Source organism: Lasiodiplodia theobromae, assembly GCF_012971845.1.
Source record: "Lasiodiplodia theobromae strain AM2As chromosome Unknown scaffold_42, whole genome shotgun sequence".
In the NCBI taxonomy this organism is placed as follows: Eukaryota; Fungi; Ascomycota; class Dothideomycetes; order Botryosphaeriales; family Botryosphaeriaceae; genus Lasiodiplodia; species Lasiodiplodia theobromae.
In genome coordinates this window covers 158,084-183,562 of record NW_023336522.1, presented here as the reverse complement: position 1 = coordinate 183,562, position 25,479 = coordinate 158,084, and the positions used below count along the sequence as shown (strand labels likewise).

Below are 25,479 nucleotides of genomic sequence, written 5' to 3'. Positions count from 1 at the left end.
AGTTGCCTTCCTTGTTCTTTTCCATTCTCAACCTTCAGCTCTCTCTATCTCTCTCGCTCTCGCATCTCATCACAACCTTCCTCTCCTTTTTCCATTTCTGGCTGCTTGCGTTACTCTATCAACAATCGCCGTCGGCACTTGCCCGTAGTTGAAGCAAACTGCGACGGCTTTCCGAGCGTGACGTACCCCACCAAGAAACGGAGAGAAAAGGAGAGAAGGAAAAGGTGAGGATTGGCGGTCCAGGGGGCCCTGTGATGGCTTGCCGCCCCGGTCCCTGTTCCCAAGACACCCACCGCCCCCATCCTCTGGCGGGGAAGAAGGAGCTGTGGCGTAATATTTGGCGGGAGCCGTATGCTAACGGCCCGCGCCCTTGTGGCTTGGCGGAAGGTGGGCACACGGATTTCAAGACAATAAAAAAAGGGAGCCATGGAGATGAAGGGGACGGGACGCTGCTGGCTGAAAGCACAAAAGAAAAGAAGAGGGGAGGAAAGGGTAGTATAATATCTCGCTGTTTGTCATGTTTTCGATAAATCGAAAGCCGAACCGGGCAAATGGCAGGGGTGCAGAAGGAAGTGGAGTATGGACGGATCATTCAGCTCCAGATCAACTCATCTCAGCTCAGCTGAACTCGACGCCAGCTTCCACCTAACCTTGGTGCTTATGCGTAAGCATCCTTTGTCGCCAGAGGATGGGCAATGGCTGTCGGCCACACGCGAACTGTGTAGGTGGAACGGTTATCTTACACTATCTATGTTCTGAATGGCATCCAACCTCTCCTTGTCCATTAAGATTGTTGAATACACCTTCTTCATGCTTCCTGTCTTGCGCAAACTTGTGTCACATCCCCCTCATATCTCTCTTGGCTTTGGATGCGGCACGTCGAACACAATTTCATTGGTCATGTATGATAATTTCATTTAACTGACAGTCAATTGGACAACATAAATTGATGCCGGTTCGCAATCCAAGAAAAACTTCCAATGGGAGCTTGCACAGAACTTGGGCAAAGGCATGTATTCGGGAGTGGAGAGCAAGCTATATACGTAAGGTTCTTTCAACCAACTCGATCAAAGCACCGAACCAACTTTCTGCGCCGTACACAAAAAAAAACATAATTTTTGGACTCCTTGTATCATACAGTACCCGTCATCATCTCGCCGCATGGCTGTCAAGAGCGGGCTTCGGGGCCTTGACTAGGCAGCGTATGTAGCAAAGAAATCTTTTCCTGCCGCAACCGGATCATGATCATGACGGTCCGCAACCATATGCTTCAACTACAACCCCCTTTTCCTCCCACATGTTTGAATTAAAACATAGTTCCGCCTGGGTGGCTTTCCCAGAAATCACGGCTGACACGCACTCTTATAACACGGAAGAGGAGGTGGAGACTGATGGTGTACCGACTGAAGCTCCACTTGCTCACTGACTTGGGGTCGAGCGGGAGTAGTCAATACGCAGGCGCCTACCGTAGATCTCCTTGTGCTTGAGAACCTCCATGGCCTTGGTCGCGCTGGTCTCGTCAAGGAAGTCGGCGTGGGCGAAGCCGCGGGGCTGGCCGGTGCGGCGGTCAATGGCGACACGCACATCGAGGACGTTGCGGATGTCGCGGAACAGGTCGTTGAGGTCGCGGTCGCTCATCTCAAACGACATGTTTCCAATGAAGAGCGTCTTGCTGGGCGGGTTCGGCCCTAGGTCGGCGCGTTTACGCTGGCGGTCCTCCGGTCCACGCCTCTTGTGGTGCTGGACCGTCAGCCGCCGGCCATCGAGAACGCGCTGGTTCATCTGCACCAGAGCATCGGTGGCGCTGTCGGTGGAGTCAAACTCGACGTAGCCGAACCTGCACGACAAGCGTTAGCGACTAAGTCCTCTACAAAGTTGGCCAAGGGAAAATACCCTCTACTAAGACCAGCGGGATCCCGGACGATCATCGTCTTGACAATGTTGCCGAAACGCGAGAATTCCTGTCTCAGGTGGTCCTCGGTCGTCTGGTAAAACAGGTTGCCGACGTAGAGCGTCTTCTGATTCTCATCCACCTGCGTGTATGGCCTGCGGTTGACCTGTCGCTCCGGCTGGGGTGCGGAGCCAAACGCCGCAGTCTCAGTCTGGGCGCTTTCAGCAGAGGTCTCGGCGTCGACGGCGGTGGCCTGCTCGGAGGTCACCGTTTCATCAGTGGTGTTTTCCTGGCTGGGGCGAACAGAGCTGGCATCCTCGCTGTTGAAGCGGCGCTGGCTCACGGCCAGCCATTGCTGCTGCTGCGGACGGAAAGCGGAGGCGGATGTGAGGCTGGTGAAGGTGCGCGGCCTGGCGGTAATGGCGATGGAAGCGCTGGAGGACGAGGCAGCGCGAAGCGCTGCGCGGCGGAGAAGATACCTGCGAGCGAAAAAATGTGGTCAACATCAATCCACCTCGTAGCACTGAAGTAGAAAAACTCACATGGCTAAGGAATTGGTGAGGAGGGTGTAGATGCAAAGATGGGAGGCAAATAGTGCCGTCGCCAAAGGTTCGATCAAGTCGGCAGTTTCTGGAACTTTTTGGCGCTAGCCTGCATGGGCCAAGTGCATTCACCAGCCACACCTCAACGCCTTTCGCGGATTGTTCGCCGTAAAGTAAACAGTCTCGTGACCGCAAAGGAATAACCGCCGGCCGGAGCTTTAACCCGTCTTCCACTGTGAAGATCTGTGCGGTTCACGCAGCCAATTGCGCTTTTGGTGACACAGGAACGTGCCTATGGCAGAAGCCAATCGTTAACAACCGGTTTCTCAATGCGCATATCGGTTTCTGGGAGCCAAATATAAAGCAGCATATCTTAGTCTGTATGTCTAATCTGCTCCCGGAGTCTATTGACAAAGCCACCGGCGTCATTATAGCGGAATGCATCACGCCGTGTAAACCCACCCATCAGTTTCCAACCATGCACTATGCAAAAGCCCTCCCCTTCTATCCATGAGTCATGGGCGAAGGTTTGCATGAGTATCTTTTTTAATAAACCAAAAACCGGATCATCGCAGAGGTGGTATCTGCCGCTCTATCGCCAAGAGGAGCTCTAAAGGTAATGCGGAAAGGAAAACCCCCGCTCGTGCCTCGGGGAGATGAGTCGTTGCGACTCTCTGTACAGGATGGATATAACATTGAAATTAGAGAGTAGGGTTCGAGCGGTACTCGGGAACGACGCCGTTGGCCTGAGACTTCTTCGTCTCAGACTCCGCCTCGAGAGGATTCTCGGGCTCGTCTTCGTGTTCCACGATGAACTTCTCCGCCTCAAGCGCGGCAATGCAGCCGGCGCCAGCGCTGGTGATGGCCTGCCTGTAGCGCTTGTCCTGGACGTCACCAGCGGCGAAGACACCGGGGACGTTGGTGAGGCCACGACCGGGCTCGGTGATCAGGTAGCCGTCCTCGTCCATGTCCAGCTGGCCCTTGAACAAGGCAGTAGCAGGATCGTGGCCGACGGCGTAGAAAAGACCGTTGGCATCCAGAGTCTCCGTCTCGTTGGTCTTGTTGTTCTTGACAACAAGGTGCGTCATGAGGCCACCGGCCTTCTCGTCACCCTTGATTTCGACACCTTGAGTGTTGTACTTGATCTCGACCTTGGGGTTGGTCTCGAGTCTCTTCGCGTTGGACTTGGACGCACGCAGCACATCGCGGCGGACGAGAACATAGACCTTCGAGGCCTTCTTCGTCAGGTAGATGGCCTCCTCAACGGCCGAGTCACCACCGCCGATGACGACGAGGGGCTTGTTGCGGAAGATCGGGGCGGAGCCGTCGCAGACGGCGCATGCGCTGACGCCGTTGCCCCAGTACTTTTCCTCGCCAGGCAGATTCAGTCTCCGCGCCTTGGCACCGGTAGCGACAATAATGGTATCGGCAGTGTGCGTCTCCTCCTCGAGGGTATCATCGTCGCCCATGGGGTGCAGCCAGTACTTGAAAGGACGCTGGCTCAGATCGACCTTGCCGACAGTCTGCGAAACGATCTCGGTGCCGCAGGCTTCGGATTGAGCGCGCATTTGGTCCTGTGTGAGAGGGCGCCAAATCAGGACTTGTTTTTTTGCAAGAGGGGCAGGACAGGTGGGCTTACCATCAGAGTAGAGCCCTGAATGTGCTTGAAGCCGGGGTAGTTCTCCACCTCGTCGGTGGTGGTCAATTGGCCACCAGCCGCGATGCCGAGCGCAAGGAAACCCTCATAGAGAACGGCTGCGTGGCTGTTAGCCGATATCTTCATGGCCGGCGGAGCGACTTACGCTTCAGGTCAGCGCGAGCGGCATAGATGGCTGCGGTGTGGCCGGCAGGGCCAGAACTGCAAAAAGACAGCAGTCAGTATCCTCTCTCGAGAGCCAAGCGGCCCGAATACCGGCGCCTCGCATGCAGGAGGGAAATATTCGTACCCGATGACTGGGGACGGACAGTTAGCTCTCGCCCGGGTGCATGCTTGGGGGTACAGGGACACGTACTGACGACCTTGGAGTGCATGGTTTTCGCGCCTTTGACTGCGTTGGAGATGGAAGAAGCGGCTGGAAGTCCAGAGGCGGCCGTTTGTCTCTGCTGCAAGGACGCGGCTGCGGCGAGCGGAACAGAAAGAGAGGCGCGAAGCGGAGAGACGGTCGCTCTGCGAAAGGCTGCGGCGAACAGTTTGGCGGTTGCGAGAAGAGAGGCTATGGGGTGACGGGAGTCTGGGTCCACCGAGGTGCGTAGAAATTCCCAAGGTCGGCGGCGAGCCGGCCAAATGACGGAATGCGGGCGGTGGGGCGGGGCGGAGGATGGGTGAAGCGAAGCACAGCGAAGTCGGTCGACGGGCGTGAGTTGCAGCAGGGCGAAGCCAAGTGTATTTATCGTCAACGGCAGTGGAGTCGAAGGCTCTGATGATTTCTAAGTCGTGGTACTCGAAGCTTCATGGCGCAATCGGCCGGCAAAGGGCCCTTGGGGGCTGACTCGCCGTGCGAAAGCCGGCGCCGGTGCCTCTCCAAAACTCGACTGCTTACTAGATGCCCCCGATCCAGAACTCAACGTCACTGCCCGTGCCCCTGTTCAGTCTTAGATAACCCGTTCCAGCCTCCCTTATCACGATAATCACTCGTCACCACCCCCTCCACGCTTGCGCAGATTCGCGATCCCGTACAACAACTCGCCCAGACCGGCACTGTTGCTTGTCTCCGCTGTGTCCAGCTGATTCGCCCGCCCCAGCTGTTCGTTCCCCGACATCGCAGCCGCGCTGTCCGCCCACAGCAGCCGCGCCGCCTCCTCTGCTTCCTGCGACTTGTTAGCTGCATCCTCACTCCCGGCTGTGCGAACTGTGGCCTTACCTGCTCAGAGCGCTTGTTGGTCGTTGACCCTGGCACGTGAATGTTGTCTACGGAAATGATCAACCCGTCCGAACCCGCCGCCACGTCCAAGACATTGCCAGAGATGGCCGTGGCCGTCGCCTGAACCTTCTCGGCGCCTTGCAGCGCTTCCACGTTGATGGAAATCAGCGCCGGCACGCCCTCCAGTGCCACCAAGATTGCCCTCTGTTCCGATTAGCAACCATACGTGAATTGCAAGGACGCCGTCCTACCTTCTCCCTCGCCGCCTGCGGGACTCCCCAGAGGCCGGACACTGCAATATTGAGCTCACGCCTTTTCTCGCCGGCGAATTCCCCTGCGTCGGGAACAGACGATAAGATGTCTCGGAGTGAGATCTTTCTTAGCAATTTGCCTTTCAGCCAGTCCCAGACGAACAAATGATCATCGCCGCCACCAGACACAAGAACTTGTGGCGTTGCTAAACACATCTTGCTAATGAACTCTTTGTGGCCAAGGCAGAAGCCTTCGATGATGTGGCTCTGGGGTTGGCCTCGAGAAATTCGAATGTGTTCATCGCGGTCCGCGGTCAAGATGTAGCTGCGAGGCCCCGACACGGAGGTCTTCGGTTCGGCCTCCAAGTCCTCGGCATCCAGAGTGACGAACAGCAGATCTGTCAGCATCGACACATGGCCAAGAAGTAGCTCGTGTTTGAATCGCAGGGGCTCCTTCGATTTTGCCTGAGTGTCCTGCTGCTTCAGCTGTGCTTCCAGAGCCTTCCGGTTTCTAGCTGTGTGCACAGTCAAATTAGTGGCCGACGGAACAAAGGCCTTCGGTGTCTGCTCCGCTTTGGCGACGAAAGCTTGCTCGTCCTCTGCAGTGTGGTGGAGCGGTAGGGCGTAGACGTCTCCGAACTTATCCGCGCAGAGGATCGTCTGGCCATCCTGATTTATGACAACCGCGCATGGCCGCTTTGGCATGGACCTGCAAACTGACTTCAATAAAGGGAATACGAACCGGGTGAAGTGACGTTCTACCTTTCACTCAGCTGCTTCAATGCCCCGCTTGGATCCAATGAAAAGACGCGCACACACTTGTCCTCGCCAGTTACGGCGACAATGTGCTGGCCATCTCTAGAAGCCACAAGCTTGATAATCCTGGGGCGCTGAGCCGAGTCATCTAAGACCTTTCTTTTCTTTTCAGGCGGCCCTTCTGCTGTCTCCGGCTGGCTGCTGTCCGGCTGGCGCAAAATTAGCCGATGCTTATGGATAAAGATGGTAGCTGCAGGCTTTTAACATGCAAAGTCGGCTCGAAAGATGCTTGGAAGCACACTTACGGGAGCATTACTGGGCGCCGCAGCAGACCATATGCTTCGGATTTCGCCGGCAGTGAGGTCGATGCTCAGCAGATTATGTGCACTCGCGGCTAGCAGCAGCCTGACCTCCTGCGAGCCCACGCGCTCGAGAGCGACAAGGCATTGGTAAGGGTGCTTCATAGTGGCAGCGAGATCGAGTTTTGGGTGGTGAGTCTGGTCTTGGCGCTGCCAAAAAATGGGCGATCGGCGCTAGCGCGCAAGCGAGGCCACACGCGGGCACGACATCATTTCAACTTTCTTGCGCCGGTGCTGCGACTTCAACAACAACGTTCCGACGAACGCCGCCCACCCACCGATCAGACGCTTTTGACTTCGCCTGAAATATCCTATACCTCACCGAAGCTATGGGGGGCAAGTCTCAGAACAAGGCCGCTTACTTCGATAAGCTCAAGGCCCTTCTCGAGGAGTACAAGTCCATCTTCATTGTCGGCGTCGACAAGTGCGTCTCCCGCCTCCGCCCTGGTCTTCTGCATCTAATGCGCCTCCAGTGTCTCCTCCCAGCAGATGCACGAGATCCGTGCTGCTCTCCGCGGCGTTGCCGTCGTCCTGATGGGCAAGAACACCATGGTCCGCCGTGCTCTGAGGGGCTTCATCGCCGAGAACCCCGAGTACGAGCGTCTCCTGCCCCACGTCAAGGGCAACGTTGGTTTCGTACGTGGTTCAATTGCTGTGGATACCGGGCGATTGCAGCAATGGCTGACAGACGATAGATCTTCACCAACGGTGACCTGAAGTCGATCCGTGACCAGATTCTCAGCAACCGTGTCGCTGCTCCTGCCCGTGCTGGTGCCGTCGCCCCGGCTGACGTCTTCGTCCCGGCCGGTAACACTGGTATGGAACCCGGCAAGACCTCTTTCTTCCAGGCCCTCGGTGTTCCTACCAAGATTGCCCGTGGTACCATTGAAATTACTGCGGACCTGAAGCTCGTTGAGGCTGGTAACAAGGTCGGTCCTTCCGAGGCCACCCTCCTGAACATGCTCAACATCTCCCCCTTCACCTACGGTATGGTTGTCTCCCAGATCTACGACAACGGCCAGACCTTCGACGCCTCTGTCCTTGACATCGAGGAGTCGCAGCTCCTCGCCACCTTCTCCTCGGCCATCACCACCATTGCCTCGATCTCTCTGGCCCTCAACTACCCCACCCTTCCTTCGGTCATGCACTCTGTTGTCAACGCCTACAAGAAGGTCCTGGCTGTTGCCATTGAGACCGACTACTCCTGGGAGGCCATCGAGGAGCTCAAGGACCGCATTGCCAACCCCGACAAGTACGCTTCGGCCGCTCCTGCCGCCGCCGCTGCTGGTGGCGCCGCCGCTCCTGCCGCCGCTGCCGAGGAGAAGAAGGAGGAGCCCGAGGAGTCCGAGGACGAGGACATGGGCTTCGGTCTGTTCGACTAAGTTATTCAAACGCAACGAACAAACGCTTCAGCACAAAATGTCGGATGTTGCGAAGAATGCTCGCCTCAGTGAGGTGATCGTTCAAATAGCAAACTAAAATGGAGACATTGGACAATGAAACACTTCAGGCGACGTGATGCTGAAAATGCTCATTAGCCTTTTGTGTTTTGGAGTACAAGGTAAGCACGATTCTCTTTTCAAACCGCCTGCTTGGATGATTATAAATTTTTAACCCTGATCACCATGACGATCAAAAACGCAACAACCAAACACTCTAATTTTTTAATGACACCATCACTCAATTTTGTTATCATGTCGCATCTTTCTTAGAACTTCAGCTGACAGAAAGATCCGCAGATCCGATACACATTCCTTGTGCCCAAGTGATCCCCCAGAATTTTGATTTTGCTCAAGGGTCTAGAATTGCAGTACAACATCCCGTGAACATCCCGTTTTGACTTGAAGCCACGCAAGCCCAAGCCCACCCACCAATTCTGCCAAGTCAGATTTATCAAATTCATAAATTTTCTGACCACAAATGAAGAAGACAATGCTCAAGTCCCTTGATTTTCCTCTGTGTGACTTGATATATTTGATAAGTGATTGCCATTCAATCACGAGGCTGCGACGACTTCCTGCACTCTATCTAGATCTATTCTCACCCAGTACACCTGCCAATCCTGATCAATGCCACCCAAACTCTTGCAAACGCCATTGCTCTCGATATTTTCCAACGCCACATCCGCATGCGCCAACCCATTTAAATCTTCACCGAACGCAGCCCACCCCTCTCGGAAGATCTTCCGGCCCATCGCCTTTGCCAATCCCTTGCCTCTGTATTCCGGCTCAACATGTAACGAAGACAAACTCCCGTCGACGGCCAAAAACGCCCACGCCACTGGCCTTTTGTACCCCTCCGTGGTAGCAAAAACCGCCACGGAAGGCAACGTCCTCAACGTGCGATTTGTCCTCGGAATCGCCGACCTGCTCCTCACGATGGCCAAATCCTCCTCCCTCAATTGACCCCAGCTCAGCCCTTGCCACCCGCCCTCCCCCATAACCTTCTCATCCTCATGCAAACTTTCTCGCGGTTGAAAAACGTATTTCCTATATGCGAACCCGCTGCCCACACCATCCCGGTCCAGCATGCCCAATCCCCGCGCCCACGCGACGCCTGCCGCGTGCATCGTACCCACCTTGAGCATCGAGGGCGTGTGCAGATTCTCGAGGTACTTGGCGGCGGAGGCGCTGGTGTGCGTGTGGTACTTTGCAGCCGTCTCGTCCGCATCGTTCGCGGTGACGGCGGCCCAGATGTCGGCTTCCTCAGCAGGGGTGAGAGGCGGGTAAGGGACCGCAGACGGCGTGCTGACGTTGGTGTTATCGGCGATGTGTGAGAGGACGGAGAAGAGGTGGCGGGCGCAGGTGCAGGTGGAGATGTTGTTGGTGTGGGATGGATGGTCCCAGGAGACGTAGACCCAGCTTTCGGTTTCCGGGCGCCGGGAACGGTCGATGTAGATTGCTGCGAAGCATTGCTCCTGTTTTCCTTGCTCTTCCTGTTTCTGACCTCCGGTGGTGGGAATGGTGGTAGAGGAAGGAGAAGAATCATGCGCGGGGACAGTGGCAAGGATGCGAGTGTGTTGGCTACGATGGCCGAATTGAACGCGCCGGTAGAGCGGCAGCGCGTACGGTAGGCTGTGATGCAGGTACGGAAGCAATGTGGTCTCTGGGCTCTCGGTATGGTCGTGGACCCAAAAGAGAGAGTTACCCAGGCTGGCGCTGTTTGCTTCAGCGATTGGACCAACCATGATTTTTCCTTGCTCTTGCTTTGATGTGGAGCTCGTGGCTCTGCTATTATTCTTTCTGGATAGACGTGATCTCAACGACGTGGTGACGATGAGTCAAATCGACAGTAAAAAGGAGGACGAGGAAAACTAGCGTTAGAGATTTTACACGTAATTCTACTTGTCATGTGCGCCACCGGCTTACTGCAGGCATGTCGTTCGACAGACGCGGAAACGGACCGGAGGCGTGCGATACCAACGGCAACCACCTTCCTCTTTGAGAGGCGCTCGGCGTGGAAGATGTTCTAAAATGTCGATTTTCGGTGGTGGAGGGAGGGCGATGAGTGACTCAATCCTGCGGATCGCATTCGCAGAAGTGGGGTTGTGACCCAGAAAAGCATCGTTAACAAACGCTGTCAACTTTAAGACAAAGTTGTCAGAGGCATTTCAAGCAAGTCACTCCAGAAACGTCGCTGTAAACAGAAGCAGTGCACATGAACGCCGATATGCTTGTCATTTGAACTACCGCAGAACGCCACGAAAAGCCGGGTGGAAGCGAGGTGCCACTACCCAAAGCCTCTCGAAAATGAAAACCCCGGAAAAACCCCCCATCCTGTCTACCTGGTTGAGTCTGCCAAGAGAATAAAACAGAAAGAAGACACGCGAAAGAATGCAGAAAAGGACATGGGTCGCTCGATCTACTACAACAACAACCACAACACCAGGCAGACTCCGTTTCCCTAAGGGGAGAAGAAATAAGGAAAAGCCATCATGAATTAAGGAAATGCAGAATGCTCCCTGGAGACATCAGTCCAGACGGCATGCGGTTGAACGTGCCAGGCTCGAGAATGCCTCGATAGAGCCCCGCACTTCCCAACTAATCAGCTTTTTGCGCCCCGACCGTCCACATGCTTTCTTTGAAACCCTTCCTCATCACCATATGCAACTGATATCATTGTGGTTCGTTGATCATTCGTAGCCTTATAAACCCGGATTTTTCGTCTTCGAATCGTGTCGTCGATTACTGAGATGCGCACTGGACGCGCTCGGCGCCGGGGTGCATGTCGTCGTCATCATCCTCCATCGAGGCACCGCCGCGCGCCCTGGCGTGTTCTCTAGTCGGGTCGATGTTCTCGAGCGGGAAGTCCTCAACCATCGCGTCGGCCGGAGGCTGGGCCGTCTCAATCTTGCGAGGGCCCAAGATGCGCTCAAGTGCAGCCTTGTCTTCCTCGGAGAGCACGCCTTCCTCCGGGCCAATCTTCTCCGGGAACTTGACATCAAACTGGATGTAGAGGTTGCCGAAGTCGTGATGTCTGTATGAGGGCATGCCCTGACCGCGGATAACCTTGACGGCACCTGTTGCATTGTCAGAAATGTCGTGCGGGTGGTGCTAGGGGTTGCGGGGGCGTCTTACCAGGTGCGATTACCTCGCCAGGTGTAATCTCGACGGACAGCCACCTTTCGTCGAGATGCTCGATGTGAAGCACGCCGCCGGCAAGCGCGGTGACGAGGTCGATCTCGGCTTGGTAGAAGAGGTCGTCCTCCTTCCTCTGGAAGCGGGGGTGGGGCTTCTGCTCAATCTCGAAGACAACATCGCCAGGCTCGCAGTCGGGAAGCTGGTCACCCTCACCACGGAATTCGATCCTGGTGCCGCTCTTGACACCCCTGTCGACGTGGACGTGGAGGACCTTACGCTCGATGACGGTCTTCTTCCCGTTACACTGCTTGCAGCGGTCCTTGTCGCGGATGATCTCTCCTTCTCCCTGGCAGTCAGGGCAGACGGTCTGGAAGCGCTGGATCATGGGACCCATCTGGCGCATCATCATCTTCATACCACGGCCATCGCAGCCCGTGCACTTCTTGACAGCACCTTCCTTGCCTCCACGGCCATCGCACTTGGGGCAGATGACGGACTTCTGCAGCGCGAGCTTCGAAACCTTGCCGCGGTAGATGTCCTCGAGCGAGACCTTGTGGACGTGAGAGATGGTGCGAGCCTTCTTGGGGCCAGACTCTCTCATGCCGCCACCGAACATGCCGCCAAAGCCGCCGCCGCCACCGAAGAACTGTGCGAAGAGGTCTTCCGCGGCCATGCCGCCGCCAGCACCGCCGCCATTCTCCAAGCCCTCCTCACCAAACTGGTCGTAGAGTTGACGCTTCTGCGAGTCTGAGAGAACTTCGTATGCGTGCGACAGCTCTTTGAACTTCTCGGCGGCGTCGGGGTTGTGTGCGTTCTTATCTGGTACGGGGTCAGAAAGCCGAGGTCGCGAGCGGAGAGAATGGTGGGCGCGAAAACCTACCAGGGTGATACTTCAGGGCGCCCTTCTTGTAGGCAGACTTGAGCTGTGCCTCGGTGGCATCTGGCGACACCCCAAGGATGTCGTAGAACTTCGTTTCTCTCACCATGGTGGCTGTGGAAGCGGAGGTTGTCGAATCGCGTGGGTTGAGGGAATCAGCCGGGTCGGTCGTGCAAGATTGACAAAAGGTGTCTGTTCGCGGGGATCGTCAACAGGATGCGCGCAAAACTCTGTCGGCGGGCTGGTGAGCTCTTCGTCCTTTATAGGCAGCAGTGCGTGGAGGTGAGGCTGGTGTCGGGAAGTGGACGCGGTCCAGAGTGGCACGGCGCGCAAGATTTAAGTCCGTACCACGGAAGCCGCAGGCGCAAGGCTGGGGGGCGTGGGTAAGCAGGCGGTGGAGGAGCAGCACGAACGTACCTCAGCGATAGCAGCGCGTAGCAGGTATTGGAGCGGGCTCCGGGCGTGAGAGCGAAAAGCAGGAATAGCGAGCAGAGGGACGGAGACGCAGTCGCGGCGACTTCTAAAATTCACGGGCAAGGGTCGTTGGGTACGCGGGCGAAGCCTAGATAATTCCACGCCTTCCACCTAGTTCGCTGGAGTTCCATCGAACGCTGCCCGCATACGGCAGGCGGTCAGCATCCTGCCGAGCCGCATCTGCCCAGATCCGCCCAACCGCCCTCGCAAATAATGCAGGGCACGCAAGCAGCGCCAGACGGCAAGCCTCAGCCTGGCACCTGGGTCGTCCGCCCCGCCTGTGCACATTCTTCAGCCCTGCCGCCACCGCTGCTGCTGCAAAACCCCGGCCCAAACTTCCACCGGGTCGAACGCCGTCGCGCTGCGCGGCCGAAGGCCCGACGTTATCACGATTGGCCGCTGTCATATGTACTATGTAACGCGTCTGTGGACACACCTACAAATTTCATTCGCTGCCGCTGCCTTTTCGCCTGCCGTCTTTTTTCAGCCTCGTCGTCCATCTCGCATCCGCGACATTTCCCATCTTCGCCTAGCTTGCTCTCACCTGCGTCATGTCTGACAGTGATCCCGGCTTTGTCGCCGCCCTTGAAGAGGCCAAGAAGGGCTATGAAGAAGGCGGCATTCCAAGTATGAGCCTCGCTCGGCTGGCTGCTACTTTACATTATTAATTGGTGCTTAGTCGGCGCTTGCATCGTGTCCAAGGACGGCAAGATCCTGGGCCGCGGCCACAACATGAGGATTCAAAAGGGCAGCGCCACGCTTCACGTAAGTCATGGGGTGGCGGGAGCAGACCTGTCCATGATCTGGAGGAGTAACAAGGATGCAGGGTGAGATCTCGGCGCTCGAGAATGCAGGCAGACTTCCAGCCTCAGCCTACGAGGGTTCGACCATGTACACAACTCTTTCGCCTTGCGACATGTGCACTGGTGCCTGCATCCTGTACAAAGTGAAGCGCGTTGTTTTGGGCGAAAACAACACCTTTCTCGGTGGTGAAGACTACCTCAGGTCCAAGGGTATTGAGGTCATCAACGTCAAGAGTGCCGAGTGCGAGGCTTTGATGAAGAAGTTCATCGCCGAGAGACCGGGTGATTGGTAAGAGCCTGTTGCAATGTGATTTGAGCATTTTTCAGACATTTTACTGATGTAAAACTCAACAGGAACGAAGATATTGGGGAACAGTAAGAGTTTGGATCAAGCCAAGCCACATGAGCAATTGACATTGCAGTGGTGCGGACAAGAACCAATCGCAACGGCCTAAAATTACACTTCCATAGCGGGTTGGGCCCTCCGTGTCTCGCTAAGAACGCATTCTTCTTACGTAGACAGTTGAAGCAAACCACCGAACGTAGGTGTGAGGTTTAGGACTGCACAAATCCGTCCAGATAAGAATCAACTACCCACATAAGTGAGATGCAATATTCCTGGTGGGCTGGTTGGGAACGACGCTATAGAATCGAGCAGCGAGATGGATGATGACTGCCATGACGTCGTGGGTGAGTGGTAGTGCCCTGAGCGAAGTATGCGACTGAAGCAACTGTACAGAAGCGACGTAACAGGCCACAGTTACTAGCTTCCTCAGTATGCGTATGTGTGCCGGGCGAGTGGATATGCTTCTGATCTTCGAGGTTCTCGATTGAGTCGATGACAGCTGCAAATGCGCCACAAGTCAATCTCACCCGTCATCATTCATTTTCATTCATCCCTCGAGAAGGCGAAGCGCACTTTCAAATGCTTGAACGACTTTTGTGTCTACTTGATCGTCAGCATCGTCTCAGAGGCGTGTTAGGGACACTCACAGTGCTCCCTTTTCTTCTCCAATTCGTTTTCCGAGTTCTGGACGTGAGCCATGCGCGTCCGCAGTCTACGTCGTGTTAGCACGTCAAGGTATCTCCGAAACTATGCGACAAGACACTGACCGGATGAAGCCCCGGTCGGTTTCGTGACGTGGAGTAGTACCAATCCAGAGCTCAAAGAACTTGAGAAGTCAGCCATGGGCGGTGTCATCGGGAAGAAGGCCAAATTACTGTCATAAGCCGCTGAAAATCATCGTACAGCTGCTGATCTTCTTTGTTCCTCTGACCTATTGCTTCGTGGTACCTCTTCTCCAGCTCTTCCCAGTCGAATTCTTCTAGAGGCTGCTCTGGATCCAGCTCATCGTCATCAATTTGGACTCGTGTTTCGCGCTGTCCTTCCGCGCGAGTGCCATTCTTGCGTGAAGGGGTTGATGTCACTTTGGTAGAGTCTTCTTCCGTGTCATCAGAACTTGAGTGAGTTGAAGAGATTTCCACGGGCGAGGCGCGTCGAGCACCCTGTTGTCCTGCCACCATTTCCGAATGAGAGCGTTTCCGCGTCGGACTTGGCTCGCTCTGCGTCGCGCTGCCAGGCTGGTTCTCTGGCAGTGGCGATGATGGTGGGGCACTCATAGCTGGACGGTTACCGCTGTATGGGGGAGGAAGTGGCAGGCACACTCGTGACCGCGGTTTGCGGCGCTGGTCACAGAGCGTGAGCACAAGGTGTGGCTGGTGAGTTGTGGACGGAACGTGCGCGAGGCGCATCCGTGTGCGGGCATTTTCGCGCCAAGGCGGCGGCTGCAGGGGTCTGCCCGATGGCTGCGTCACAAGCCACCACAGTGAAGCCCGCCTTCTACATACTTCTACCTGCGGCCACTCATACTGACCGCACCTGTCTCGCACTTCCAGAGTGCACGCACGCTTTCCCGGCCAGCCAGCGCAGCGAACGCCAGCGCGGACAGCAACAAACCGTCTATGGACAAGTAGCCGCCTGGTCGCCTTCATCCAGCAGAGCTCACAATGTACCACGGTCCACGCCCTCCAACTTTCGTAATTACTGAGACGTGCTCGGTGCCTTGAATATTGCCTGCCCAACCTTCACTCCTCACCAACCGAAATACTCTCGCCTCAACAATATGGACTGCGACATCTGCGGCAACGAGCTGACCGCGAGGGCCCGCGTCCACTGCCCGACATGCGCCCGTGCCGCGCTCTACCCGTACCGGATCGAACAAGCGGCGACGCTCTTAGAGAGGGAGAAATTTGCCCAGCATGTGGAAGCTGTAGTCAACGGCACCGAGGACCGGGCCGGACAGGCCGTGTCGCTCGGTGAGACTTTGGTTGATACTCACGAAAGCTCCAAGAGAATGGCTGTCGAGCGGGACCATGCCGCGAAGGAGGAGCACCGAGAGCGCATGCGTCTCATTACAGAGCAGACCGACCTCCTCAAGCGCCAGATTGAAGAAACGCGGCGTGAAATCGCCGCCCGCAAGGCTGCTATCGCCCAACGTCATTCAGATCTCGAGTCAGCCTCCTATAACGTTGACAAGCGTCGCGCCAAGGACCTGGGCGTGGTCAAAGAGGTCATCGGAACGGTCAAGCATGCCGACGATATAGGACAGCGTGAGGACATCCGTAGCAAGGTGTGGCACTGCAAACATGCCGCCGACGTGGCTGGTCTGAAGCAGCGGAGACGCCGTTCCAAAGACGGCCAGACGAAGCTTGAATACTACATTGGGGGTGTGCGGATATATGATCTGCGCGACCTGAACTGTACGTGCCCGTTATACCCCAGACCAAGAGCAAAGTTAACACCGATAAAGCTGCTTCCCCAGCTCAGGTCACCACGTCCCTGACGCTCCTGGCTGGCCTCGTTGTTCGCGTCGCCAACTACCTTGCTGTCCGACTTCCGGCTGAAATTACTCTGCCGCACAAGGATTACCCTCTCCCGACGATCTTCTCCCCTTCGTCCTCGTACACGCATAAGGACGTGCCGTTTCCGGGGACTACCCCGATCTCCTCTTTAAGCAATAGTCCCACAGCGTCTCGTACTCTCGAGAACCAGAAGCCTCGTCCGCGCCCGAGACCTCTCTACATTGACCGCAAATTACCCACGCTAGCAAACGATGATCCGACGACATACGCCCTGTTCGTCGAGGGCGTTACGTTCCTATCTTGGGACATTGCGTGGCTCTGCCGGTCGCAGGGCCAAGTCAACGCGTTCAGCGAGTGGGAGGAAATTTGCCCGATGGGGAAGAACATGTACAAGCTCCTAGTCGACGACGCTCAGGCCACGCTGAGTGCACTAGAGCAGGAGGCCGCGCGCAAAGCCGAAGCCAAGAGTGGCGCCTCGGCTCGCTCGTCGAGCGTGCCGGACGTGGTCATGGGCTATTTTTCGCACGGCATGTCGAAGGGGTTCCTCGGCAGTGCGGAGGGCACGAGCTACATGAAGGGGTGGAGGTTCCAGACGGCCATGAAGGTCGTCGACCGGGTGAAGAGTTACCTGCAGGCGGAAATGCAGGGGGCCGAATGGGAGGTGCTTGACGAGAAAGAGTGGGAGATGGACGAGGAGGGTGCTCAGGGAGTGGGTGAGATGGACAGCGGTACGAAGCTCGTGGCGATGGGCACCGACGAAGGGCAGAGCAAGACGCGGGGATGGACCAAGCTGAAGAGCAGGAGCGACGAAGCCAAGTAGGATAAGGCGGATCACGATCAGCAATCAGCCATGGCAATCGTGCGGAGTCTGACCATGATCTCTTCAAGGCGGCCAACGGTCGAAACACTGGGCTAGGCAGGATGATAAGGGCGATAAGTGGTAGCAGCGGAGGAGTGCAATGTAAAGGCTTGATGGCAAAGCAGGCGTGGCTGCATGAAGTGCCTGGTGGCTTGATTATTGACTGCTGCGCCCGGCCTGGCAATGCAGCCCCTCGATGCTCGGCACAAGCCCGTATTGCTAGCGACGGACAAAGCGCGCATTTCACGAACACGACACGGCAGCGGTGGACGGGACTCGGGCTGCGGTGATATTCTGGAAGACGGTTGCCGGGCTTCTGGCGCGGTGTGGCCGAGGGGTCGCAGCACGGAGCCGCCGGCGGTGACGTTGTTCGGGCGGAACCCTGCGTCAAAACACCCTGAGCATGCCGCCGTCAGCCCTATCGAGACAAGGCGCCGACATGGTCACCCGCCGCAACGAACAAGCATCGCAAATCCGGACGCGCGCGTGCAGCGGCCGCACGAGGGAGACACGAGAAGCACTCCTCATCTCTGGCCCCCCAGCAGCGTCCCCCCAATGCGCTGGCGAAGCGGCGTCGATCGTCATAGGGCCAGTCCGCACGGGGACTGGTCGCGGCGCCGGTGTGGAGCAGGGACAAGTGGAACAATACTGGAGCGCTTGGCCCATGGTTTTGCTTGGCAACCAAGGATACGACCACCTCATTTCGCGGTGCTGATCGGAAGCGCGAGCAGTGCAATGCCGCGCGCGCGCAGGCGGCCGGCCGGGTGAGGGCGGAGCGCCAGGAGCGACAAAGTCGCGGCCGCTAGCTCCCCCGCGCAAACAGCCGTCAAGACAAGACTTGGGCGGCGCCGCTGGCTGGGGGAGCCCTGCGGTGGGCGCCGGTTGCCCGCACTGGGGCCTGCTTAGCGGCGGCCAGTGCGCCAGGGGAGATTGCAGCCTTCGGCACCACCATGGCTGAAAATAGCCAGGCTCCGGATCCCCAGAACGCACCACGCCCGCTTGGGCGGGCCATGGCCTCTCAATTGCCTCATGCAGTCGGCTGCGCCATCGTGCGATCGCCCAGGCACAATCTCAACGCCGCCCCTGGCTGCCGGCTGCGTCCATCAAAAGGCGGGCTGCCCACCGTCCATCCCAGCCCTCACCACGGCATCTCGCTCTCACGACAGTGCAAGGCATTTGCCCCAGTCGCTCTTTTCCTCTGCTCGTTACTTCCGCTTCACTCTTTCAGCGGTCCGCTCCCTCTAATCTTTAATCTTTCTTGTTGCATACACTAGTAGCCAACATGAAGTCTGCTCTTCTCGCCGTGGCTGCCACGGCCCTGCTCGGCAACGCTGCTGCCAATGGTGTCCACGACCGCCACCAGGCCTTCCACAACCGCCGCAACGCCCTCGAGCTCCGCAACGATGATGGCGAGATCTGCGGCTGCACCACCTACGTGACCACCATCACCGGCCCGGCCACCAGTGAGTCCAACTCGGCCAACACTTGACTGCCCTTCTGACATATCACTCCAGTCCAGCCCACTCCCGAGACCTCCATCCCCGTGGCTTCTCCCTCGAGCCCGGCTGGTGTTCCCTCGGCCCCTGCTGGCTCTCCTTCGAGCCCGGCTGGCACCCCCTCGGCTCCCGCTGGCTCCCCCTCCAGCTCCCACGTCGATGGTGTTCCCGGCAGCACTCCCGCCGCCAGCCCCAGCAAGCCTGCTACGCCTGAGGTTCCGGCTCCCACGCCTGTCGTGACCACGTACGCCACCCCTGGCACGTACACCATCCCGGCTACCACCATCACCGTCCACGACACCACCACTGTCTGCGGTGCTACCACCACCAGCCTGACCCCTGGTGTCAACACCTACGGTGGTGTGATCACTTCGGTCGTCACCGCGACCACCATCACCTGCCCGTACGCCACCGTCGAGACGGCCGAGTCCACGACCACCAGCGTCATCAGGACCACCACCTACACTTGCCCGGCCGGCGGCGAGTACACCATCGTTCCTCCCTACACCACCAGCGTTCCCGAGGGCACCGTGACTCACTTCCCCACCCCCGCCACCTACACGCCTGGCACCTACACGGCTCCTGAGCAGACCGTCACCATCACCAAGACCAACGATGTCTACGTCTGCCCCGCTGCCACTCCTCTCGGCGGTGCTCCCAGCGGCAGCTCCCCTGCCACTGCTACCCCCACCAGCGTCGTTGATGGCGTTGTTGGCAACCCCTCCAGCACCCCGGCCCCGGCCTCCAGCACTCCCGCTGGCGCTGTTGGCACCCCTTCGGCTTCCACCCCGGCTGCTTCCTCCACCCCGGCCTCTTCCACCCCGGTCAAGGGCGCTGGCGGCTTCACTCACAACGGCAACCAGTGGGCCATGACCTACACCCCCTACAGCTCCGACGGCAGCTGCCGCGACGCGTCCGGCGTGCTTTCGGACCTGAAGGACATCAAGAGCAAGGGTTTCACCACCATCCGTCTCTACGCCACCGACTGCGACGGCCTCAAGACCGTTGGTGATGCTTGCGAGGAGGTTGGTCTGCGCATGATCATTGGTATCTTCGTCAAGGAGACTGGCCTCAGCGGCTCCGACGTCTCTGAGCAGGTCACCGACATCATCGAGTGGGGTACTTCCGGCAAGTGGAGCCTTGTTGACCTCGTTGTCGTTGGTAACGAGGCTGTCTTCAACGGCTACTGCACTGCCTCCGAGCTCGCCAGCTTCATCAGCAGCTTCAAGTCCAAGATCACCAGCGCCGGCCTGTCCCTCACCAAGATCACCACCACTGAGACCCTCAACATCCTCCAGGGCTCTGACTTCTCTGCTCTGTGCGATGTCATTGATGTCATTGGTGTCAACGTCCAGCCCTACTTCAACTCCGAGTGCACTGCCGACAAGGCCGGTGACTTCGTCGTCTCCCAGATGGAGCTCGCCAAGAAGGCTTGCCCCAACATTCCTGACGTCCTGAACCTCGAGTCCGGCTGGCCCCACCAGGGTAGCGCCAACGGTGCCGCTTCCGCCTCCGGCGACGAGCAGGCCACCGCCATCAAGTCCATCATCGAGAAGGCCGGTACCAACTCCGTCATCTTCTCGTACGGTGACGACGGCTGGAAGAGCGCCGGCCAGTTCGGCGTCGAGCAGTACTTCGGCTGCGCCAGCCAGTTCGAGCTCATTTCCGGCACCCTCACGATCGGCGGTCTGTCCCTGTCCGTCGACATCGGCTCGGACGGCATTGACGTCGACCTTGACCTCAACCTCTAAACGGGTTGTTGATCTTTGTCTAGTCTGAAGGAAATCTCCTTGTTGTCTTATAGTTCTCTTGATATCAAATTCTCCTTTATCATGATGGAGCGTCTTCGTGTGCCTTACTAGTGTTGTGTAACAAGGGGAGGATTGGAGAAAGAGCTGTTTTGAAATAGTAGTGTTGATTGTTGAAATATAGGTGGTTGTTAATCATCTTATCGTCGTGCTGCGCTGAGTGAAAAGAATATGTTCGTTTACCCTTCTAGTGTATAATATTTATTGCATTGCACACTGCCTTAGAGGAAGAATGAAACGAAAAGGATCGCCTTTTACTCGTCCCTATATTGCTCTGCCGTGCATGGCTTGCATGACGCCCAGAGGAGGGAATCCCGCATGCACATCCCTTCGCGTGCGTGTATGTTTCATCCTCATCTGCTTGCAAACACTTCCCCAATTTCTTCTCCACTCTTCCCCTCCGCATGAAAAACGGAAGCGAGAAAGCATAAACGCACCGACGCTATCAGAAACCACGACCTCGCTTCCTTCGCCCCCAAGTTCCTCGGCGATTCGTGGGCATACACGAGAGCCAAGGTAAGCGGACGAGCTCTCATCTCGCTTCCCCTTTACAAAGTTTAGGTCGCCTTGGCTTGGGCATCTAGAACATGAGGGACTGGTGGAGCCAGTGCTTTTGATTCAAGACTACCGATGCAGCAAGACTTTGTTTCTTCTCGTTCTTTTTCTTCTTTCGCCCTAATGACCCCGTCCTTTAGCAATCCTGGTAGAGGGAGAGGGGGTTAGCGCTGAGATGAAGGATGAATGCTCTAAGTTCCTCAGTATGACCCTTCACTTGAGCCATGAGAATCGTTGCAAAGAGGAGGAGGAGGAGGGGTAGAAATGTGATTTCTATGTGGATCACGATCCTCTGAGGGGTTGTGCTGAAATATATCACTGATTCGTCCACTACCACTTTTCTTAGTTTTAGTTTATGCTCACAGAATAAATAAGAGAAAACACCTAGAAGATCAGCAACATTCAGATAAGAAAAAAAAAGAGAATCGGTCTAAATGAACAGTTGTGACGCTACACTGCGCCCAGTGCTGACTGATAAATCATATTCCGCCAAAATCTCAATACATGCCTGAACCCAAATCCAATGCGTCACTCTTTTTCATGGTTCTCGAGCTGTACCTGCTGCAGCGGTCTTAGATCATGTCGAACTTAGGGGCCGATGTTTTACCCTTCCCCCCATGGCAGGAGATCAACATGTCATGGAGACGATGCAAGGTCAGGGCTCGAAGCGCTCTTTACCGCCTGAGGTAAACATGGGGTATTTTGACAGTGATTGACGAATTAAGCGAATGAGTCTGGGGTAAGTGTTGAATATGAAGTCCCGAGCGGTAGAACGTGTTTAAACATGTTCTACACTTATTCTATTCGTAAATACTTGAATGTTTTAATATTATACGGTCTCTCTTGCTATAGTAGTGTTCTTTTTCTTTTACGAATCATCAAACCACCACTATCAAGCAACTACATTCAATCCGCTTGAAACTCAAATATATAAATTTACCCCCCAACCCTCACCACCACGTACGACCATAGGTCGCAGAATGCAGGGCTTCCCGTCCGCTCAGCCGTACTTAAGCTGCGAACCGGCCGATTAGTACTCAAGTGGGTGACCATTGGGGAATCCCGGCTGTTGTACGTTTTTTTTTTTAATTTTAAATTGGTCCGATCTTAGTGGCTCCATAATCTGTGCTAAAAATTGGGCGGCCCCACTACCCACCCATCGTCTCTTCTATAGCAGGTGACAAAGGAATACAAAGACGTATCTGTGCACATTTTAAACTTGTATTTACGCCCAAGTTATTCGTCTAAACTGTCTATGGAAGAAAGTGTAGTGTCCTCTGTGAAGCGTAATTAAAGGAGGCCTTTATCTTCACCGTGAAAGGAATCTATCGGTCCTTGTATCCATATCAGCTCCTCGCTGAGAACATAATTCGACTTAGTCGTTATATTGTATTTCAGCGCTGTCTTTTTTGACCTGTCCCTGACTCGCTTTCTCAGCTATTCATCTACCTAACATTGAAAACATCGGTCGTCTCTTGACCGTGGGAGACCTGAATGGTCTGTGTATTGTCAAGACAGTATCACGCCCACACATGCACATTCGCATAGCTCTCCAGCAGAAAGAAGAAAAAAGCATTGAATAGAATGATATCCTACAAATAAGATGATACAATCCAAACTGTGTGGCCTTCTGTTGCGTTGTGCTTTATTCTTTTGCCCGGCAATTTACCCAAGACACACACGACCCAAGCAGGCAGGCCCAACAAACACGCTCTCCCTCTTTCCTTCAGGCACATGGTGTCTCGCAACACCCGTGTGCTCACTAATCGCCGTAATGTCCTCCACGCGCATGGTATCCTCCTTTAGCTCCTCTGAATGCAGTATCACCCACCCACTAAGCCAACCCATCTATACCAACAATTGTGAAACTTCCATCCTAAAAGAACAGGAAGAAGGAAGAAAAGAAAGGGACCGTGGGTCGACTTTGTCAGTTTGTCGAGAAGGGAAACCCAATTTGTGATTCGATCCGCAATGGTGGCCAAGGAAAATAAGAAGATCCAAGTGGAGAAAAAGGTGGCCGTTGCTTGAAGACGAAGAGCTTGGCGTCTCTACCGCGTATTCGTCCTGAGCTCGTGAAGTTCGTGAATATTAAATTAAGAACCGTTACCATAATTCAACCAGCGGAGAAACCCTTCATTGGAAACCTAGAAGTCCCAGAAGGACTTCCCCGAAGTCTTGTTAGGGTCCCTCTTAGAGGTGATCCTCCTGCCTGTGATGGTGGTCGTCTCGGCTTCCGGCTCGGCGTCATCATCATCTCCGAAGAGCCAGTCGCGTCTGCTGCCCTTCTTGCCACCCATACCATCACCGCCGATGTTGATGCCACGCTCCTTGGCGGGCGACGGCTCGGCAAGTTCCCAGTTAGAGTCTAGGCCCTTCAGAACCTTCTTCTTCGTCTCAGGCAGCGCGCCGCCGTTTGTGTTTTCGTCGCCTGCCTTGGTATCATGGGACGGCTTGGGGCTGTCATCAGTGATATCGAAAGAACTGCCGAACACCTTGGAGCGCTTCTCGTTGTTGACGTGCTTGCTAACGTCGTTGAGTGGGCCATTCTTGCCGGGCTCTTCGTCCTCGTCGAAGATAGGATCCTTGTAGAGAACTGAACCCTTGCTGTGCTTGGTGCCTTTGCCGCCAACGTTCTTGGTCCTCTGTGCTGCAGGAGTAGCTTCGTCATCAAATTCGAAGTGGGTCTTCGCATCCTTGCGCGGTTGGTGAACGACAGGACGCTTGACCGGAGATTCTTCGGCGTCCTATAAATTCATGCACATATTAGCTCTTGCTCAGAATCCGGGGGGGCTTCGCTAGCCCGGGGCAAAAGCACGTACCTCGTCGTCGCTCCAACTGAATGATTTGGTGTGCTGCGGTAGGATCTTGGTGCGCGTAACCTCAGGAGTAGCGAAGTCCTCGAATCCCCACTGCGACGTGTGCTTCTTGGACCTAGAGGTCGGTCTTTGCTCGATCTGGGGGGCATCCTCGCCCGTGCCAAACTCAAAGTGCTCATACTTCTTGGAATTAGTCTTGATGCTATGCTGAGCCGGGCCCTTCTCCGCCTCTTCCTCTTTGTCGAAGACCCTGATTGGGTGATAATGCTTGGAAGCGCCCGCCTTAGCAGGAGACGCGCTGCGCTCAGGCGCCTGGTGCTCGGGGGAGATAATCTCATGCAGGCCGCGCGACAGAGGCTTGGCCGCCCTCACGCGCTCTACCTTGGGCCCATCAGGCGTCTGCGGCTCGTCTTCCTCTTCGCGGGGCGCGAATAGAGACAAGCTCGCGTGAGGGTCGGTGGTAGCACTGGTGTTGCTTCTGCTGGTCTGGGGCCTGCTCCCCTCCTCACTGGTGCCTGCGGAAGTGTTGCGGCGGGAGGAAGCGGCGGAAGCAGCGGGAGCGCCGGCGGCGCAAGCGTTGATCAGGCGGATCTGGTCCTTGGCATCGCGGATGGGCCAGTTGCGCGCGCGGGAGCCAATGACCTCGACCTGGCGGAGCAGCGAGGCCTGGTCCCAGTGCATGCGGATGGAGGCAATCTTCTGCTGGTCGTCGAATTGGACAATATGGATCTAGGCGCAGAGAGCCGTCAGCCATGGCGGACAGACCATCAGCACATGTTGCGCCTTACCGTAGGAAACGTAACGGTGCGGTCCGAGAGAAAGTTGTCATCCAGGCCCGGCAGATAGGCGCCACCGCCGTTGACGAACTCCAGGGTAGTCTCGACATCGACGCAGAGGCTATTGCCGCTCTCAATGGTGCTGAGGACCTTCTCGCCTTTCTTCTTCAAGAGCTTGCCTTGAGCGGACAGGTGTTTGAGGATGGCAGTGGGCTCGGCGACAGAGGTAGTCGTGGGAACGTAGTTGATGGAGGCGCCCGGAGCCAGCTGCGAGCTTGCGGGGGCGCTCAAAAAGGACTGGTATGCGGCGCTGAGAGCCATGGTGCAGCGCGGGGGAATGTGACGGACCGAGTGCAGGGCGATTCCGGGGACGGCGATCGATGCGTGCTGCGGATCGGTGCAGAGGCGAAGTGGGGACGCAATTGGCGGATGGAGGGAGCGTGGTGGGCCAAAAAAAATACACAGAGGGAAGGCGAGACTGGAAGGCGCTCTGGCTGGCAGGCCGCGGCAAGATATTGGGCTGAATGCCTGAGTCAGCGCGCGCCGGCAGGGGCGCCGCAGGACGCGCGCTGAAACACAAGACAGCCCTGCAATTGCTTGCCAGTGGCCTTCTGCTCTGTTGTGGCCTGCTGTTTTGAGCCCGTTGGTCCGCTCCAGCCTAGCGCGTCGCCAGGTGTGTGCCAGGTGCGGCCCTGTGCAAGGGGTCCTGCAGCGTCTTCTTCCTGCTCCGCACGCTACCTACTGTACCACGTCCACATTGTTCTCTTCCGCCCTCTTCCAGCGCAGGTCTAGATGCCTGCTGACGCGCCCGCGCCGCAGATACGCGTCGGAGGTGCGCCCAGTTCGCGCCCAGCACGGATCGTCTTGGAGGACGTGGTGTGGACATCAAACACACCATTTTCCGCATTGGGCA

The 25,479-nt window shown here is 56.4% G+C and overlaps 10 protein-coding genes across 10 annotated transcripts; 4 read left to right on the top strand and 6 right to left on the bottom strand.

The window, feature by feature from the left end:
- Positions 1-1,419: 1,419 nt before the first annotated feature.
- LTHEOB_10880 (Thioredoxin reductase) lies at positions 1,420-4,464 on the bottom strand (the record flags this gene model as incomplete). Its single annotated transcript, XM_035507574.1, has 7 exons — positions 1,420-1,837; positions 1,894-2,370; positions 3,160-4,007; positions 4,073-4,188; positions 4,236-4,291; positions 4,380-4,386; positions 4,446-4,464. 7 exons carry the CDS (start codon positions 4,462-4,464, stop codon positions 1,420-1,422), a joined length of 1,941 nt encoding a protein of 646 aa, XP_035367014.1.
- A 597-nt stretch (positions 4,465-5,061) lies between these two features.
- Positions 5,062-6,765, bottom strand: LTHEOB_10879 (tRNA methyltransferase; the record flags this gene model as incomplete). The annotated part of the gene is made up of 5 exons (XM_035507572.1): positions 5,062-5,241; positions 5,295-5,498; positions 5,546-6,254; positions 6,308-6,510; positions 6,607-6,765. The coding sequence occupies 5 exons, from the start codon at positions 6,763-6,765 to the stop codon at positions 5,062-5,064; spliced, it is 1,455 nt and encodes a 484-aa protein (XP_035367013.1).
- Positions 6,766-6,989: 224 nt separating this feature from the next.
- Positions 6,990-8,042, top strand: LTHEOB_10878 (60s acidic ribosomal protein; the record flags this gene model as incomplete). The annotated part of the gene is made up of 3 exons (XM_035507571.1): positions 6,990-7,084; positions 7,134-7,296; positions 7,356-8,042. 3 exons carry the CDS (start codon positions 6,990-6,992, stop codon positions 8,040-8,042), a joined length of 945 nt encoding a protein of 314 aa, XP_035367012.1.
- A 614-nt stretch (positions 8,043-8,656) lies between these two features.
- Positions 8,657-9,847, bottom strand: LTHEOB_10877 (Gnat family; the record flags this gene model as incomplete). The annotated part of the gene is made up of 1 exon (XM_035507570.1): positions 8,657-9,847. The coding sequence occupies one exon, from the start codon at positions 9,845-9,847 to the stop codon at positions 8,657-8,659; it is 1,191 nt and encodes a 396-aa protein (XP_035367011.1).
- A 997-nt stretch (positions 9,848-10,844) lies between these two features.
- Positions 10,845-12,226, bottom strand: LTHEOB_10876 (Chaperone protein DNAj; the record flags this gene model as incomplete). Its single annotated transcript, XM_035507569.1, has 3 exons — positions 10,845-11,179; positions 11,238-12,059; positions 12,121-12,226. 3 exons carry the CDS (start codon positions 12,224-12,226, stop codon positions 10,845-10,847), a joined length of 1,263 nt encoding a protein of 420 aa, XP_035367010.1.
- A 916-nt stretch (positions 12,227-13,142) lies between these two features.
- LTHEOB_10875 (Cytosine deaminase) lies at positions 13,143-13,773 on the top strand (the record flags this gene model as incomplete). The annotated part of the gene is made up of 4 exons (XM_035507568.1): positions 13,143-13,218; positions 13,271-13,356; positions 13,418-13,683; positions 13,749-13,773. 4 exons carry the CDS (start codon positions 13,143-13,145, stop codon positions 13,771-13,773), a joined length of 453 nt encoding a protein of 150 aa, XP_035367009.1.
- Positions 13,774-14,287: 514 nt separating this feature from the next.
- Positions 14,288-15,014, bottom strand: LTHEOB_10874 (Zinc finger fyve domain-containing protein 19; the record flags this gene model as incomplete). The annotated part of the gene is made up of 4 exons (XM_035507567.1): positions 14,288-14,340; positions 14,388-14,452; positions 14,508-14,566; positions 14,616-15,014. 4 exons carry the CDS (start codon positions 15,012-15,014, stop codon positions 14,288-14,290), a joined length of 576 nt encoding a protein of 191 aa, XP_035367008.1.
- Positions 15,015-15,517: 503 nt separating this feature from the next.
- On the top strand, positions 15,518-17,076 carry LTHEOB_10873 (Bud site selection protein 6; the record flags this gene model as incomplete). Its single annotated transcript, XM_035507566.1, has 2 exons — positions 15,518-16,154; positions 16,217-17,076. 2 exons carry the CDS (start codon positions 15,518-15,520, stop codon positions 17,074-17,076), a joined length of 1,497 nt encoding a protein of 498 aa, XP_035367007.1.
- A 1,321-nt stretch (positions 17,077-18,397) lies between these two features.
- On the top strand, positions 18,398-20,362 carry LTHEOB_10872 (Beta-glucosidase 5; the record flags this gene model as incomplete). Its single annotated transcript, XM_035507565.1, has 2 exons — positions 18,398-18,578; positions 18,630-20,362. 2 exons carry the CDS (start codon positions 18,398-18,400, stop codon positions 20,360-20,362), a joined length of 1,914 nt encoding a protein of 637 aa, XP_035367006.1.
- A 2,756-nt stretch (positions 20,363-23,118) lies between these two features.
- On the bottom strand, positions 23,119-24,887 carry LTHEOB_10871 (Ntf2-like protein; the record flags this gene model as incomplete). The annotated part of the gene is made up of 3 exons (XM_035507564.1): positions 23,119-23,718; positions 23,794-24,519; positions 24,579-24,887. The coding sequence occupies 3 exons, from the start codon at positions 24,885-24,887 to the stop codon at positions 23,119-23,121; spliced, it is 1,635 nt and encodes a 544-aa protein (XP_035367005.1).
- Between the last annotated feature and the right edge of the window lie 592 nt (positions 24,888-25,479).